This window comes from Hyperoodon ampullatus (assembly GCF_949752795.1).
Source record: "Hyperoodon ampullatus genome assembly, chromosome: 15".
Lineage (NCBI taxonomy): Eukaryota > Metazoa > Chordata > Mammalia > Artiodactyla > Ziphiidae > Hyperoodon > Hyperoodon ampullatus.
In genome coordinates, this window is record NC_136928.1 from 52,277,636 (window position 1) to 52,295,269 (window position 17,634).

Genomic DNA, 17,634 nt, shown 5'->3' on the forward strand with positions numbered 1-17,634 from the left:
GCAGTGCGTGTGCCTGTGTGTGTGTGCAGGGAGCGGCTGCGTGTGTGGTGGGAGTGAGGTCATGTGGGGGGCTCTGAGAGTGTGCAGCGTGAGGGGGGACGCTGCTGAGGACGCAGAGGAGTCAGGAGGGTGCTGACTGGGTGGGCCGCTCCTGAGCAGAGGAACCTGCCGGAACTCCCCAGACCCCAGGGGAGTGGTCAGTCTGGGGCCCCAGGCCACGTTGCACCCTGGCAGCACTCGGTTCACCTCCCAGGCCCAACCGGCCACAAGTCCGTGGGCTCCCCTAGGCGCTTTGTTGGAGATGGAATTGTTCCTGGGCTTACAGGCCCCTCTCTGCCACCGGGCTCGGCCCTCCCCCTGCCTGAGCCCGAGAAGTAGCTGCTCCCCATTTCCCCCTGGTTCTTCTCTTCTTGCCCCTCCCCACTTTTTGTCTCAACTCCCCCCTCCTTTCTCTCTCTTTCTCCTCCTTTTGCTTGTCTCCCCTCTCTATAATTTCTCTCCCACTTCTTTATCCTCCCTTCCTTTCCTGTTCTGGATTATAGAATGGAGACCCCTGTTCACCTGACCACTCCCAAGATTACGCATGTTTCTCTGACGGTTTTATGTAGTTCTCTGCCTAGTTCTCTGCCTATCTTCTTTGGGGTCCTAGCCTGGTGTGTGTGTGTGTGTGTGCGCACGTGTGTGTGTGTGTGTGTGCACACGTGTGTGTTTGCACCTGTGTGTGCTGGGAGTGCGTGAGGTTGGGCAAATTGGTGGCATTTGAGTGCCTGGAGTCAGGCTGCGTGGTTTGGGGGTTGAAGTGTCTCTGGGTGGCATTTCTGTTACGTCTTTGGGTTGGTGCATGGTATGCTGTGTATCTAAGGGTTTCCTCTGCGTACGTTCTGTTTGTTTGCTGTTTGTTTTGGTGGCTGTGTTCTCTGACTGTATTTATTGCACATCTGCTCTTTTTCTCGTATGTGAACTTTCGGTGAGCCCCAGCTCGCTGTGTATCACAGGCTATGCTCTAAACATTCTTGGTGCTAAGGCTGTTTTATGCCGATGTGTTTCTTTAGCGGTGTGAATAGCTCTGGATAGCTCAATAGGAGGATGTGATTGTGAGGTTGGCCGTATTTGTGTGTGCATCTGTGCAGTTTGGAGTGTGCACACCCTGGAGAGTGTGCCTGCATGGGAGAAGGAGAATGAAGGTTCTTGTGTTTGTGTCTGAGGACCGATGTGGAATCTGTAAAGAGGAAATCAGAAGGGCAGGCCCTATGTTGTGTTGGGAAGGAGGTCTACGGATGTTGGGAAACTGCTCTGGGGGCAGGCGGATGTATAAGGGAAAGGGCTCTACTGGGTTTGCGATGACATGGCTTGGGGCTGAGATGTGTGCATAACGTGGGGGTAATATTTGTATAGATAATCGAGTATGTGTGCGTGTGTGTGTGTGTGTGTGTGTGTGTGTGTGTGTGTGGCGTAGCCTCTGTCAGCCTGGCTGTGCCTGCTCGCTCCTGCGGAGCCCCGCCTGACACAGCCGAGCTCAATCAGCCGCTGCATGAATACACTCGAATGGAAAGTTGTGCTCAGCTGACCGGAGAAATCTGACCCGGCTAGCACAGCTCCCCTCCTCCCTGGCTCTCTCCTGCCCTCCCTCGGGCCAGACACCCGCACCGACCAGCGCACTGGGGCAGGAGGCTCAACTCAGCTGGGGCCGGAAGGGGCCTGGGCCGTGGGAAGTTGAGGGGCCTGAGCCCAAGAACTTGGGGGCGAGCATCCCCGGTGGGCTGGACATCTCAGCCCCAACTCTTAGGGGTGGAGGGCGTAGGGGAGGGCCCGGGAAGGTCCCCAAGGTGGCAGCCGGTGCCTCAGGTGACAGCCACACAAAGACCCAGGCAGGGAAGGAGGCAGAGAAAGACAGGGAGAGGGAGAAGATACAGAGACATCCTCTGCTTGGAGAGGCGAAGCACACCCAATGCGCCATGGGTCTGGGACTAGGCTGTGAGCTCCAGTGACCTGAGCGATGAGCTGGGTCCAGAATATTCCAGGCTGGCCCATTCACCTTTCAGAAGAAGCTGAGGGAGCCACTCTACTACCACAGCCCACACTAGGGTTCGAGTTCCACCCCCATTTGGTTCGTCTAGGCCTGGGCCTGGCCCTCCCAGACATCACTGGAGCCCTCCGTGCGTCCAAAGTCCAGCCATCCCTGGCTGGTCCACGGCCTCCACCACCAATCCCAGACTGGCCAGACTCCTGTGCCTCCAATCCCACTATTGATCAGCATCCCCACCCCGCGCCATAGCAGCTTCCAGGTCATTTCATTTTAATCAGCTGTATGTCTCGCCAGGGATAATCAACTGCACTGGCGCTGGGCAGTCGATGCTGCAGGATTCGAGGAGGGCCAGAAGAGGGGCCTGGTAGGCAGAGCTGGGGGCGGGGCCGAGGAGGGAGAGGTGAGCAGGCCGGAAAAGGGGTAGAATGACCTATATTCCCTCCGGCAGGCGGCTTCTAGGGGTCAATGCCTTTGATACAGATTTTCCCGGGTCTCACATCCCATTCTGCCGTTCAGGTTTCTGGTGCAAATCCCAGATCGCCATTGTTTTTCTTTGAGGGAGGCAGGAACGAAGAAAATATTCCCAAATTGGCTGTTATTCTTCAAGCCCCTCACACCCTAGAGTAGGCGACCCAGATACATGTACCCAGAGGCCTATGCACACAGGGAAGTTTCCGAGCCAGAGTGCGCTGGCTGGGGCACCAGAAGGAAATGCGCGGTGCACAAGCAGGGATGCGACCGAGCGGCGTGTGCCACGGCTCTGGCACACCTGGAGAGAAGCTGGCCCACGGGCTGGCCCAGACAGAGGGGGCGGATGAACGTTGAGGCCTGCTTACCCAGCCTGCTGAGGCCCAAGCGAGCGAGATCATGGGCACACCCGCTCCCCTTGCCAAGGCAGAATCCGCAACACTCCCAGGCCATGGGGGCTACGTTTAGCGGCTGCGATGGCTTTTCCCCAGCAGGGCTTCAGCCAGGCCTTGCCCTCGAGCTCTACCCTGGCGGCCCCTGGGACATTGACTGCCTTGGCCGTGGCTTTGAGGGACCCAGAAAGAGAATGGGCAGGCAGCCGATGAAAGGAGAGATCTGACCAGAAAGAGGCCTCTTTCCCCCCGCTCTGATGTTTAAAGGGGCAGGGGCCAAATCCAGTGTAACGTCCGCAGTGTGTCAGGGTAACGGGTGGACTGGGGAAGCCAAAGAGCCCAACTCCCCTCTGCCCTCTGGGTCAAAGAAGACCCATTGTGACTCCCCATTCCTTAAAAGGAGAGGAAGGAGGGTTAGGGGTGGGCAACCGCCTGGCGGTCATATCTGTGGACTGACTAGAACAAGGGAACCCACACATGTCCACACCAGATTCAAGACTCACAAGACACATGTCCACTGCATGGAAACTCCTGCACGCACAGCATCCTGTAGGTGTACTTAAGCCACTCCTTGCAGAACTTGGGACATATAAACTGCCCAAACCTCCCACAGATACCCACCCTATAGGCGACAGACATGAAAACACACACTGGGCACACACTGATTCAACGTACACACTTTTATATCAAACATCACAACACATACACACCCCTTTATATGTAGACCTTGACTGCATGGTGGAAGCCAGCTTTCAGGACTGCACACATCCACACCACTCACAACCAGCACTCATGCCTCTCCTGCAGGGAATCCTTAGGTAAGGTCAGAAAGTGCAGAGTGGAGTATTGGTATTTGTACAGACCTAGTAGACATGTAGGAGATGAGAGTGGCAGACAAGAGATAGCAAGACAGATAGCAGGCTGGTGACACCCAACGGGGCTAGGCCCCCAAGGCTGAAGTGGAGAAGGAGGAATGGGCACTGGTTGCCCCAAACGCTTTCTCTGCTGGGTATGTTGGGAGAAGGAAGCATTTTATTAACACTGGTTTGTCCCCTGTCCCCAGACAAAAAGGCATCTGCTCCCTAGTGTCACCAGTCAAGGCCCTTCCAGGGGTCACCCTCTAGCAGCACCATGCCTTTCTTTCCACCCATCAATTCTGGGCGGTCTGTTGGGTAGGGTCCTTCCAGACACCCCACACTGTCTGAGGCAGCCACGCCTTGGGTTTCCAGGCCCAAGGTCTGGGTCAAGTATGTGACAGGCCATTTGAAAATGAGGGTAGGGGACGAGCCCCTCACCCCAGACATCATTCTGTGCACCAGAACAGAGGTCCAGGCTGAGCAGAACCCAGGCAGCCCCTTCCCCAAATTCCTACTACCTGGGTCACTATTGCCTGGAATGTGGCTCCATGAGGAACGTTTCCCCAAGCAGTGAACACACACACAGATTTTAACACTGTGTGCCAGGCCACAGAACTTGGAAGCTCTTGAGGTGGTCTGGATGCCCTGATTCTAAGTAGGTACGCAGGCAGGAACCTTCTCCACACAAGCGCATGCCCTGGGCGCACAAGGCCCCACTTGCGCCCAGGGCACCTCCCGGCCTGGCCGCCTTTCTGCCCAGCCCGGCCTACGTAAACCCAATGGTGCTGCCAGGCTGGGGACAAAAGGAAATCGGAAATCAAAATTAGTTTGGAAACAGGCACGAAATTCCAGGCACGTTTCTCCTTAATCCTACTCGCTTTGGAAACTGGACTTTCAAGTGAAGGCAAGTTTTCTGAAATTACCTCTTCGGCTCCTCCTGGGGCACAGGCCAGCCTGGCCCAGAGTGGCGGAGGTGCCGCCAGCCACCCCAACGCAGGGAACTGTGGGCCCTCAACTCACCCCCAGCGCGGGGCGGGGAGGCCAGGGGCCAGCGGGAACCTGGTTGGCAAAAAGCAGTGATTTCGGGGGGTGGGTCGTTTTAAAGTATAACCCAACTCTGAAATGCTCGAGAGACTCCAGTTGATCCCAAAAGACAAAAAGAAATTTCAAGGAGACAGAGAGCCATAAGGCAAGTCATACAGTCACACAGACGCACATGCGGGTGGGGAGGAGGGAGTCCATCCTGATTCTAGGCCCTAAACTCAAACTACCTCCTTGCTGTCTCTATACCCTCCTCATCCGGCCTACAGTTGTCCCCTGACCTCCACCCCACCCCCAGAAGAAGAGAAAACCTGTCACCTCCGGTCTAGATTTATGCTTGCGTTTGGCGAACTTGTGTATTTCCCTTAAAAAAAAAAAAAAAAGGCAGTAACAACCAAAAGACGCCAACACACTCCCAAAGACCCACCAGGGCCGCGGCAGGGCTGCAGTTCCTGGGGATCTAGGCCTGGCATCTCGCGCTGAAGAAACCGACCGTAATCCCCTCTCCCTGCACCCTCTCTGCCTTTTCGCTCAGGATTTGGCTTTAGTTCTTTTCCGAAGGGCCTGTTCCCATCTTTCCACCTCCGCTCCCCTTCTCCAGAAAACAGCTCAGACACAGTCTTAAAATTCTGCTCCAGCTCCGGCGGCATAGCTGAAGTGGAAGCGAAGGCCGGGCTGCTGCACGCCGGGGCTGCCGGCACAGGGGCGGATAAAAACACCAGTCTCCGGGAGTGATAAGAAAATGGAGAATACTGTATTTGCTTTAGAAAGTTTTTACATATAGATAAACACGCAGTTAAGATAACAGTTAAAGCGCCCTACGGGGAGTGAGAGATATCGCCAAAGCAGCTAAGAAATACTTGAAATAGCTTTTGCATAAGAATACTACGGTCTCACTCTCCGCTTTCTCGCTAGCGACGGGGTCCCTCTTCCTAACCCAGCTCGCCACGCCACGCCTTGACTGCCAAGTCGACGCCAGGCACATCGAGTGGGAGGGGAACCCCAAAAAGGAAAGAGACAGGTGAGCGGGAAGGGAGAAGAGGGTGGGAGAGAAAAGAAAGAGAAAGGGAGAGGAGAAAAAGCAATATCATATACAGGCAATTTCTACACATATATTACAAACTGGGAAAATGACCGATCATTAGGATATACATAATTCATATAAAATTTTGAAATAAAAATAAAAATCTGTTACAGTCATAACTATTCTTTTTCCACATTTATAACCAGTACCCACACAGGCAGTGACAGAGTGGAGAGAAAAAGGTGCTTAACAAGAAAATGATTGTCTGCTGAACAAAAAACAGAAGATTGCATCTTGTTTGACCAATACTTGGACTTAAAAACAGAGAAGGAAAGAGAGCGAGAGAGGAAAAAAGAGCGCAACAAAAGGCGAGAAACATTTGCTATTTCCCTCTCGAGGAGTTCTCTTTTTTTTAAACAAATTCCGAACGGAGATGGAGGGTTTTTTTTTTTTTTTTCTTTTTGTCTGTTTTGCTTTTGTCGTCTTGTCGTCGTGGTGGCGGTCGGTTTTTGTATAGTCGACTCTTTTTAAATCGTTTTAAACTAGAGAGAGTATTTTCCCAGATACAAATAAATCGTCATGCAGGTGGGGTGCCGGGTCCGTGGGAACCAAAAGGAGAAGCCGTGCTTGTCCTAGAAAGTATACAATTGTCACCTCTTTTATGTTTTCTGCCCGCAGCATCAGCGTTTGTGACTGTCTGTTGGCGTCGCGGTCCTTTGGGGTGGCCGTGGTGGTAGATGGTGGTTGGGAATTGTTGATGGTTTGCGTTTGTTATTTTTCTTGGTTTTTATATATTTTTGGCTGGAGTGGAAGTGTGTGTGTACTTGGGTGTGTGTATGATTGTGTATCCTGATTTCGGTTTGCTCTAGGGATGGAGGAGGAAGAGGAGGAAGAGGAGGAGGTCGAGAAGGAGGAGGGGAAGGAGGAGGGGGAGGAGGGGGAGGAGGGCGGCCTTGGGTATCATACATCACATTCCGAGTCGCTGGAGGTTACCGAGAGGATGGAGGTGCCGGTGTCCGCGCGCTCCGTCAGGCTGGACACGCTGGTGGTGGGACTGGCCGCCGTTGACGGCGACTCTGCCGAGCCGTGCGTGGGGCATCCGGGCTCGGCCAGAGAGCGCATGCCGCTCGGTCCTATGGCCTGGTGCTGGAGCCTGCGGGAGACAGAGAGCGGCGCCCGCCCTGGTACGGCAGCCCCAACACCCGGTTCCGCCAAGCCGCCTCCCTGAGCCCGCGCCGCCGGGAAGCCGGGCATGCCGCCGCCGGTGCTCCGCAGCCGCCCGTGCCCCTCTGCCTCCCGAACCCCGCGCCCTTCGCCGCCGCCCCCGACTTCGCTCTCTGCGCCTACACCCCTCCTCCGGGCATCTGTCGGCTCCCTGAGCGCTGCAGCCTCCACAGCGCGGTCTGGCCTCCCGTCTTCCCCTCCCCGGCATTCTCTGGAGCCTCCCAAGGCTTCCCAAATCGGGGCGGGCCTCGGGGGGAGAGGTAGAACCCGAGGCCGGCCGCCAGCGGAGGGGAGGCCCCGGGCGCACACTGCGAAGGACGCCGAGCCCCGAAGGGGCAGAAGTCGGGGAGAGGCTGAGTGTTTCTTCTTCCCCAGCCTCGGGGACTCTTCCGACTCAGCCGGCTGCCTCTGGAGTGGACGGGTCCCCTCAATGCCTCCTGCCTCAGCTCCCCCAAATCAAGAGCTGCGGGTTGCTCGCCCGCCGCCTCTTCCTGGTAGGACCGGCTGGCTTTGCTCTCTGGATCCTTGAGCTGAGCGCAGGATCGGGGGAAGAGAAAATGAGGAAGCTGGGAGCAAAAAAGTGGGGGAAGAGGAGGGAGAGGGAAAGCGGGAGGCAGAGAAGGCAGGAGTGGAGAGCAGAGCCGTCTCCGGCTGCCCCTTCCCCGGGCCAGGCAGCTGCTACGTAAACCTAGTGTCTCTGAGTTCTCCCCACGAGGAGGCCTTCCCCTGGCCCTGGGCGCTGCCCCCATCGGGCGAAAAGTTGGCTGCAAAGGCAAGGGTGAGAGGGCCAAAGGCTTAGGCCTGGGACACCTAAAACGGAACACACTCCCTCCCTCCCTCCAGGAGCTCACACCAGTCCCCAGCCCCGGCAGCTGTCGGCAACTGCAGCCCTGCTCCCTGCAGCGCATCAGGCCCAGTGCCTACCCTGGCAGGGTTGGGACACAGGCCTTCCATCAGGGCTTTCACCCCACTTCCTCCCTTCCCCTCTTCCTCTCCACTCCTTTCCTCTTTCCCCCTCTTCTTATTTTTCTCCCTACTTCCTTCCCCCAGGCCCAGCTCTGCTGACAGGTCAAGCCCAGTGCAACTTTGTGAGTTTGTGGCCAACTTGCCGGGCAGCAAGGCAGCTTCTGCTCCTATTTCCCAATTTAGTGGACCAAGGGGATGCTGCTTGGCTTCGGCAGGAGGGCTAGCACCGACACACACACACACACACACACACACACACACACACACACAGCCTCTCCACTCCCAGCCTGGCTCTCCTGCTCCTGGTCAGGCAACTTTCAAGGCTTTGGGTACAGGCCTGCTGCACGGTGGCCACCGGCCTTTCCCCTTTATGCCAGGGACCCAGGTTCCGTTTCCTCTCCCAGACGTTCGTGGATTCCTCCCTGGGTTTTTGCAATGCGTGGAAATAAGAACCAGGTGGCAAGGAGCGCTTTCCTTTCTTCCCTGTTTGTAGGCTCCAGAGAAGCCCGGAGCTGGATCCCAGGCTGAGGAGGCTGCCGCGGGTGCAGCGCAGGGCTAAGGCTCCCAGGGACACGACCCAGGGGTTATGGGCACTCAGGACCTCACACACACTCTCTCCACCCTGACGAGAGCCCCTTTAGGGCAAAGCAATCAATACACCCACGCCCGCTCCTCTTCCACGCTCCTGGGCAAGCGGAAACTTTCTCCAACTGACCAGGAGGTCTCGGCTTCTCGCTTGCTCGGCAGCCGCTGGCCTCCCGCCTCCTGTCCGCTCACCCTCTTTTCAACCGCTCTCCCCCTCCCCGGCCCCGGAGAGTGTAGCCAGGCCGCGGGCCCCGCCACTGACCTGTTCTTGGCCGCCGCGGCGCGGTCGCGCTGCCTCCGGTTCTTAAACCAGTTTCCTACTTGTGTGGGAGTGAGGCCGGTGGCCTGCGCCAGTTCGCGTTTCTTGCTGGGGTTGGGGTAGGGGTCCTGCAGGTACCACTCCCTCAGCAGGCTCCGAGTCCGCTCCTTGAAGCAATGCGTCTTCTGCTCGCCGTCCCAGATGGTGCGCGGCAGCGGGAACTTCTTGCGCACGCGGTACTTGTCCACCGGGCCGAGCGGGCGGCCGCGCAGCTTCTCGGCCTCCTGGTAGTGCGCCTCGAGCCACATGGCCTGCAGCTTGCCGTGAGACTCCTTGGTGAACTTGTGGTTCTCCAGGATGTGGTAGAGGTCGCGGAAGTTGCCCGTGTGGAAGGCGACCACGGCGCGCGCGCGCAGGATCGACTCGTGCTTGTTGATGGCCTCGCACGCCCCGGGGGCCACGGGCAGCGACCAGAGGAAGCGGCCCAGCCGCTCGATGTCGCCCGTCTCCTCCAGCGTCTCGCAGACGCTGGCCACCTGCTCCGGCGAGAAGTTGAGGGTGGGCAGCTGGAACATGGACAACTCTTCCGGGGGGGCCCTGGAGCCGCCGCCGCCGCCGCCGCCGCCTGCTCCGCCAGCACCGCCGCCTCCCGCACAGTTCCCGCCGCCGCCGCCTCCCGCGCCGCCGCCTCCCGCACCGTTCCCGGCGCCGCTACTCGCCAGAAGTAGGGAGCGGTGATGAGAATCGGCGAAGTTTGGCAACAAGAAGTGGGAGGAATAGAGGTCTAGGGGGGAGCGGAATACCATGGACTGACCTGAGAGGAGAGGAGAAAATTCAGGGAGAGGAAGAGAGAGGGGAGGAAGAGGAGGAGAGGGGCGATGAGGACCAGGAGGAGGGAGAGGAGAGGGGGGAGGAGGAGAAGGAAAGGAGGGGGGAGCAGGAGGAGGAGGAGGGGGAGGAGGAAGGGCGTAAGGGACACCCACACCCCACACACATCCACACACACACACACCCGCGCAGCCACATAGAGAGGGAGGAAGGAGAGCGGCCCGGTGCGCGCGCGCAGAGAGAGAACCCGAGACAGAGAGGGAGAGGGAGAGAGAGCGAGCGAGAGCCAACCACCGCCGAGTCAAGATTCAGCGATTCCACAGCAATCGCCCTAATGACAACAGCCTCATAATATCTCCCCTAAATCCACAGTGAGTGCAGCATTGAAACATTTTGTTTCGCTTTTCTATTGGTCTGCGGCGTGTCGTTGTGGCGTTGCCACGGCAACCGCTGCCAATCACTGTCAGCCCTGCCAATCAATACCGAGAACGTAAGGACGGTTTTACCACTTAGCCAGAGTCGGGGGGAGGGGGAGAGCAGGGAAAGAGGGAGAAGGGGGGAAAGAGAATTTTTTTTTTAATCTTTGCAACTCTTAATCTCACCACTTTCCCCCTTCTCTTCCTCTCTCTCTCTCTCTCTCTCTCCTTTTCTTACTGTCTCTGAGCTCCCTCTTTTTCCCTCTTCCCCAAAGAAGTTGATCCAGAAAATTTAATAGCCATGGGCATAGAGTTGTTGAATGGGATGAGCAATTAAAGGGGGGATTTTGTTGGGAGGTGAGAGGCTCCCCACGCTGCATGAACGCCGAGGGCCAGCCCCCAAGGAGAGGCCGAGGGACAGTGGAGCCAGCAGGGTTTGCACATGGTGTGCACGTCGGGCCGCCTCTTTCTGCCTATGTGAGCACTAATAGTGGCGAGGAAGAAAGGAGAGATGAGATCATGGGGCCCACCGCGCGCCGACCCTGGTCCGGCGGGCTGCTGCGCCCCAGGATCTCGGATTTTGGGGGGCATCCGGCGCCTGGGAGCTGGAGCCCAGGACCTAGGGTGCTGGAAGCCGCTCTGGCCTCCCTGGTCCGCAGTCCTCGGCCACGTTTACCCCAACTTCCTCTGCATTGGATCTGGCTTCTCTTTAACCCTGCTCCCAGTCATGGAGCCTTGATTTCCCCTATTGGCTTATATTTTTAAATAGCAGTAGAAATAACAGTACACTTTCCATCTTAAAAAGCAACCCGCCTCTTTGTTTCCCCCTCCAGATTTCAGCTGCCTCCCTAGGAGCTGTGGAGGAAGTTGGGTTGAGATGCCTGGAAGCCCTCTGCCCCCCTCCCAAGATGCCACCTACCCCACAACCCCCAAGGGGCTCTGGGTCTGCCTACCAGCCCCAGAAGGCCACTCAAACTTTGGAGGCTGCCCCAAAGAAATGGATAGGCCTGAAAATTGCTTGTTTGCTCATACTAAAAAGAAAGAAAATTATAAAACTGTCTAATTCCTTTAAGGAAAGTAACATCACAAGCCTAAAACAAACCCCAAAAGGCCCATAGCATGGGGAGGGCCCTCCCTCCCTCTGGCCACTGCAGCCTCCAAGCCAGGCATGGGTATTTATTCTAAGGTATGTTGCTTTTAAGAACATGTAATCATCATCTTGAGCCGGGCCTCCCTTTGTGAGGCTTCAGTAACTATGGAAGTGTGATTTACGCAGATTTGTCGGGGTCAGAGACGTCTTTCCCCTGAGCACTGTGTATATTTAGACAGGACTCGGTTTGGTGTTAAAAAGTGTATATTTTGAATGAGTTCACACACAGTAGCCAACAATGCCCACATTGTCGGCCCGTGTACAACGTGTATTGAAACGCAGCGTCCAGACTTCAACTAATCTGCCCTCAATAAAGCTGAAATAATTATCCTAAGCTGCCTTTCCAGAAGAAAAATCATTGAGGAATTCAAAACTTTTTTGAAAAAAAAAAAAAAAAGATCTTTTCTACATTCCGATGGAGATCTGGGGGTGAGGCGCTGAGTCCACACCACTTTGGAGATCTCAAAGAGGGAGGAGAGAAAGAGAGACTGTGAGAGAATTGAAATAGGAAACCTAAGGCGACAGGGGCTGCAAGTGTCCCAGCCCCTAAACCCCTAGTTCTGGCCCTGGTTAGGCCTTGACTCCCCGAGCACCAGGCCTCCGGGGTGAGAAATGCAAGCTGCTTTGGAGGCTCCACTGCGGCAGGGAGGCTGTGGGCTGGGCGAGGGGGCCCGACACCGGCCATTCAGCCCCAGTCAGCCAGGGTCGCTGGTCCTAAACCCGCTGACTGCGGCAGGAAAATGTTCGCCCACAGGGAAGACCCGCCAAGCCCCACTTCGTGGGGCCCCGGGTATCTCTCCCCTCCGTGTATCTCTCCCCTCCGTGTATCTTCCTCCCAGCCGTGAGTCCTTTTCTGCTAAGCTGCGAAGCTCTAGGCGGTCGTTCACTGGGGGCCCAGAAAGAGCCCTAAGGTTGGGACACAAAAACAGACACTTCATCTTTTCTTCCCGATCCCTTTCTCTTGTAGGGGAAGGATTATAGGCTGAGGGGTGGGAGGGGGAAGGGGCAGGAGGAGGAAGCGGGGGAGGAAGGAATGAAAAAGGGGAGGGGAGTGGGTATTGTGCCGCGTGTGGGGGGAGAATTCCTACGGGTGGGTTTCCGAATATTGTGTTCAACTTTTTGAAAACAGCTCGTGACCCCGAAACTGCATCCCCTGGAGCCGAGGACCCAAGGCGCCGGGCGGGCGGGTGAACCCAGCCAGTCCCCTCCCAGTGCCCGCAACCCCCGCCTCCGGGTTGGGGCGACCCGGCGTCTCCCGGCGGCCGCCGCCCGACCAGCCCCAGAGGGAGGCTGGGCAGGTGCCGCGGGCTCAGCCGAAAGCGCTGAAATCGAAAACCGTCGCCACTGAAGAAGAATTGAAGCAAGTGGTTCTGAGGCTCAGCCCGGCGGCACCCCTGCCCCCAGCCTCAGCCGGGGAGCCTGCCGACCCGCCGCACCCCTCCAGCGGCTTGGGGGTGCAAAGTCGGGCGGAGGGAGGCAGCCAGGCGCGCAGCTTTGTGCGCCGGGCCAGGGCCGGGCGCGGCGGGGCGGGCGCGCAGCCCCCGGCTGTCAGAGCCTCCCCTCAGAGCCGAGCTCCGCGCCGCCCACCGAGCCCACCCCGCGGCCCCGCAGCTGCCGGCGCCTCTCCGCTCCGGCCCGAAGCACCACGCCCGCCGGCCGGAGCACGTAAGTTGAGAGTCCAGAGAGCTGGGGAGGGAGGCGGGGCGGCCAGTCCTCGGCGCGGATGGCTGGACTGGCTCCCGGCCGAGCTGGGAGCGCAGGCTCCGCAGGATGTCGGTCTAAGGGTGCTGGCGGGGGCCTGGGGGTGTGTGTGGAGCGCCAAAGCTTCCCCTCCCAAATTCCCAGACTCTGGGCGTTGGGGAGGGTGTTAGGAGCTGAAGGACCTAAGGTTCTGGGGCCCAGGCCGCCTGCCCTGCTGCTCTGGGGACCCCAAGCATTGGGCAGAGCCAAGGGGTGGGAGGTGGGCCTGGGGGACGCCTGGAGGAGGTGGCGCGCATGGGGCTCCTGCACCCCGGTCTCTCAGAGAAGGGAGATCCGGATGGACAGGTCAGCCCGCGGAGCCTCTAGGTCTCCTCCGCCCTCTGGCCGCTCAGACTCCGGGGATTTGGCACCCGTACCGGCCGAGGTCACAAAATTGTCACCATCGTCCCTGCTTTAATCCTGGCCCAGGAGATGGGAAGGACAGCAGTCCAGGTGATGGGGGGAGAAAGGGCGTTTGGGCTGGAAGATGTCCTTCTCTTACCAGGACCTACCGGGCATTTATTTACAACTGTCAGCCCCAACCCAGGCAGTCTCAACTCCACCAGAAGAGGTGCCAAGAGAGTCCCACTCTCTCCTAGTTTCGGTTACCGGCAAAGCCAAGGGGTCTGGAAGCCTCCGAGAGAGGAAGACCCGAGGGCTGGGGCAGCTGCACCCACTCGGCCTTGCTCAGCTCCATAGGCCAGTTTGTCCTGGGGGGCAACGCCCTTCTGGCCCCCAAGACATCGGGGGGCGGGAGCTGGCCGGGTGGCCCGCGGTCTGGCCTCCCTGAAAGCTACAAACTGAGGCTCTTGGCGCGGGCGGCAGAGGAGGGCGCAGGGGAGAGCAGTACGCAGGCGGGGAGGCCGCGAAGTCCTTCAAGGACCCCGATTACTTTCCTTTGAATGAAAAACAACAACAACAACAACAACTGCTCCCTTCCCGCGCCCCCCCCCCCTTAGCCTCCGGGGACCCGCGCTCCGAGCAATTGTCGACGCGGACAGTAAACACAGCTCAGTTGCCTCAACTTTCTCCGTACATAAAAGTTCCCGGCGTGCGGGGAAATTTGAATATTTGATCAGCCCCTTTGAGTGACCCTCATTAGCCTGGCGCCCTGCTAAGGCCCCGGCATTGCAAGAAAGCTGCTGGGCCCGGCATTTGTATGCCTTGTTAGCGCCGCTTAATGAAGCCGCCCCGACCGCTCAAAGGCGGCCTCCGGGCCGGCGGCGCGCACCTCTCGGCACCCCGCTCTGCCTAATGAGCCCCAACGCCCGCCGAAGGCCCCTCCGCCCCCCACGTCCTCAAACAAGAGAAGTTTGGCTCCAGTCTTGGGCCACCGTCCAGGAGAGTGGGCACAAACCGGGCCTAGCTGGCTGTGGTGACCCAGCCCCAAGAGAAGAGGTGGGAGACTTGGGGTGGGATGTGAGCCATATGGGCTAGGGGATGGTTTGTGGCCTCAGATTGTAGCGCAGGGACTGCACTGCCAAAGTTTCCCAAGAGGGCCAATTTCAGATCAATTAGTTACCCCAGTTCCTTAAAGAACTGCATCTGGACTAATGTTGGGGCGGCAGAGGAGAGATGCCCAGGGGAGAGTCAGCTCTCCATCTCCTTCCCGCTCCAACTTCCTCTGGTCTCCACTGCTCAGGAGGCACCTACTTCTTTGCAGAGATCCTCTATGACAGCCAGAACTGGTGTGCTAGGGCTTGGATTTAAGAAGGGGTGGGCACACCATCATTGCTCCCACCACCCACAGACCTCAAGCACAGTCAAATGTTACGACAGTTGGCACTAGGGAAGGCAAAGTACCACAGCCCACCCTGTCCCTGCCCACACTTCCAGCCAAGCCCTCTCTGGTTTCTCTTTGACCACACATCTGGCCTTCAGGAGGCCTGAAGAAAGTGCTCTAGGCAAGGGGCCACCCTGTACAAGACCAATTGGCTGCTAGGGTGAGACAGAGACTAAAACAGGCCTGAAGGAGAGAAAGAGAGGGAGGGCTCTGTAAGGAAGGGGCACCAAAGCACCATCTTACTTTCCCTTTTTTTTGGTGGGGCAGGTGACATTGTTGACCAGCAGATGTCAGGAACCTTGTTAACAGTTGTGCTTCAGTCCTCTGAAAGTGTCGACTTTTTCCTCTCGCTGCCCCCTCCCCCCATGCCCTTTTCCCTGGACAGTTGTCACTCAAGGTCCTTCCTTGCTCACCCAGCTCTTGGGCTTTTAAAGGTTACTTTTGGGAGTATTAATACACTGAGCTTGGGAAGCAGTTTGCTCTCAGACTGACACTCTGGGCCTTCTGGAGGTGCCCCCCCCCGCCATGGGACGATCCCTTAGACACACATGGGCTGGCCAGGTTGGTAACCTCTGGACCCCATTCCAGGGTGGCCCCCTCTAGGAATGAGTGGCACCATCCAGCCCTCATCCTCTGCCAAAAGGCCAGGTAGGCCCTGGGATAGCAGAGCTTTCTGAGTCCATCTGGTCTACTCCTCTTCTCTTTCTCTCCCCCAGCTCAACTGGCACGCCCCGCCCCTTATCCATCCTACCACCTCCTAATTCAAGCCCAAACTGACTATTTTTAGGAATCATCTCTGACCTGGGCAAGGTAGTGCCCTGGGCCTTGATCATGCAAAGGGCAAAGATAGGAGGGGGGAAGAGAGGAGTGGACGCTGTTGGACAGAAAGTGGTCCTGAGGCAGAGGGTATAACTCAGCTCTGTGGCCCCAAGGCGAGGCCCACCAACTGCTCAGGGGAGGAGGCGAGAGGAGGGGGCTAGGAGTCCGCGGGCTTCGGTCGGGGCAGGAGGGACCTGAGGCGTCGGCGTGGGGGGCTAGATCCAGAGAAGAGGGGCGGGGAGGCGGGGGTCGGGGGAGAGCGCAGGGCGAAGGTGGGGGGGGGTGCGCTCTTTAAGAGCCACACGGCTGGCAGGAGAAGCGCGCGGCCCGGTGCTGGTAGCGCATTGACCCCGAAGGGGATTTAGCGGGAAGGGAGCCGCCGGCTCCGGGGGCTTTGTCCGGGGGCGACCAGAGAGGCCGAGGCACAAGAATAAGGAGCGACCGTGTCTTGAAAGGCCAAGCAGAGGCGGCGGCGCTGCTGCTCTTGACTTCTGAGCAGGGCTTAGAAAGCCTGTCCCGGCTTAAGCAGAACTGCCGGTGCTGGGCCCTGAGCGCCGAGTCCGGGCGCTCCGAGCCCCCGGCCTCGGAGCCGAGGAGGCGTGGGATGAGGGAGGCATTGAGGTGGCTGGGGACCTGGCAAAGTTGCTTTCGGCTCTGGATCCGCCCGACCGTAGCTCAGAGCTGAGAGCCTGACGGGCCGCGCCGGCAATGGCCAAAGAAAGAATTTTCTTTTTCCGTTTGGTTTTGCGTGTCCACCACGCGCAGCTCCGGAGCCGGCCGACCCCAAATGGATTCTCAACAGGTGGCCAAGTAAGTCCATTTAAGAATTCTGGTTATATCATCAGCCCCTCCCAGTTTCCCCCCTCCCCTCCCAGTTTCCCCCCGGCTGCCCCGAATTCCCTGTGCTCCTCCCGCGGGCGAAGGCGGGAGGAGAAAGTGGGGGAGGGGGTGAGCGGGGCGCTCTCCCTGGGGGTCCTCCGGCTCCCAGCTGCAGCCCAGGACTACTCCACCCAGTGCCCCCGGGGTCCGATCACCCTTAGGTCCATTGTGGGCCCTGGTACCCCGAGGTGTGTGTGCTGGTGGGGGAACGCGCCGCAGCGGCTCGAGCGTAGCGGGCAGGAAGGGGACCGTGGCCGCGCGACCTCTGTATGGGGGTTTGTGACAGAAACCCAACTATACACCCTCTTTTATGAGAGGCCGGGATCCGGCCCGGCGCGGGGGGGGGACCGGCGCCAGCTGTACAGTAGCCCGCAGAAGAGCGTCTCAGCGGCCGCGGTTGGGGGATAGGGTGGGAGAGGTGGCGAGGGCGGAGGAGGGAGGAGGGGGAAGCAGAGAAAGGCAAAGGCAAGAAATCCAGGGCGTCCGAGTGAAAAGTCGGAAAATGTCCCCAGAGCGCGCGGGAAACAGGCGCTCGCGCCCCCGGGCTGACATCCTCTCCCTCTCACACTCACACCCTTACACAGCATTCACGCCGACTCCATACAGGTAGCCCACGCACGCAGCCTTGGCAGTGCGGGGTCTCCATCCCCCGCGCCCAAGCGCAGCCGGGAGGGAGTCGCCCTCCTACACCCCCTCCCCGGCTGCCAAGAACCCTTCCGCCCTGACAACGTCGCCCCGACACTGAGTGGGGGAGCTGGGAGGGCCCCCAAGCTGGGGCTCAGGGAGGGTCTTACCTGCGGAAAGGTAAGGGAAGCCGGGAGCAGGAAGCAGCGGCGGATAAATATTCATTAGGAAGTGTGTCTCCTTTTAAACCGCGCGGCGCGCGCTCTGGCTCCTCTCGCTCTCTCCCTCCCTCTGTCCTCTTGCGAGGCTCTCTCCCCCTCTCGCTCAGTCTCCCCCCAACCCCCACCCCTTCCTGCGAAATGCCGGGTGGATCCCTGTCTAGCTAACCTGTTGGGAAGCCTGAGCCGCGGGCAGCGCCTCCACAGCTGTTTGCCTTCGCTCTCGGGGCCCGCGTTCCCCATCCTTCCTCCCTCCTCTCGCCCAGCCCCTTACCCCCTCCTAAACTACTACATCATTAGCTTTATTTTCCGGTGTGTGTGTGGGGGGGGGGGGG

General features: G+C 58.6%; 1 protein-coding gene across 2 annotated transcripts; it reads right to left on the minus strand.

Moving 5' to 3' along the window:
* Positions 1 to 6,350: 6,350 nt before the first annotated feature.
* SIX3 (SIX homeobox 3) lies at positions 6,351 to 17,306 on the minus strand (the record flags this gene model as incomplete). Of its 2 annotated transcripts, none has more annotated exons than XM_079720656.1 (3): positions 6,351 to 6,440; positions 6,802 to 6,961; positions 8,846 to 9,654. In XM_079720656.1, 3 exons carry the CDS (start codon positions 9,646 to 9,648, stop codon positions 6,351 to 6,353), a joined length of 1,053 nt encoding a protein of 350 aa, XP_079576782.1. The 2 variants fall into 2 exon arrangements, with proteins under 2 accessions (XP_079576782.1, XP_079576781.1); XM_079720655.1 differs by lacking the exon at positions 6,351 to 6,440 and adding an exon at positions 17,252 to 17,306 and having other exon boundaries at positions 6,769 to 6,961; positions 8,846 to 9,656.
* Positions 17,307 to 17,634: the final 328 nt, after the last annotated feature.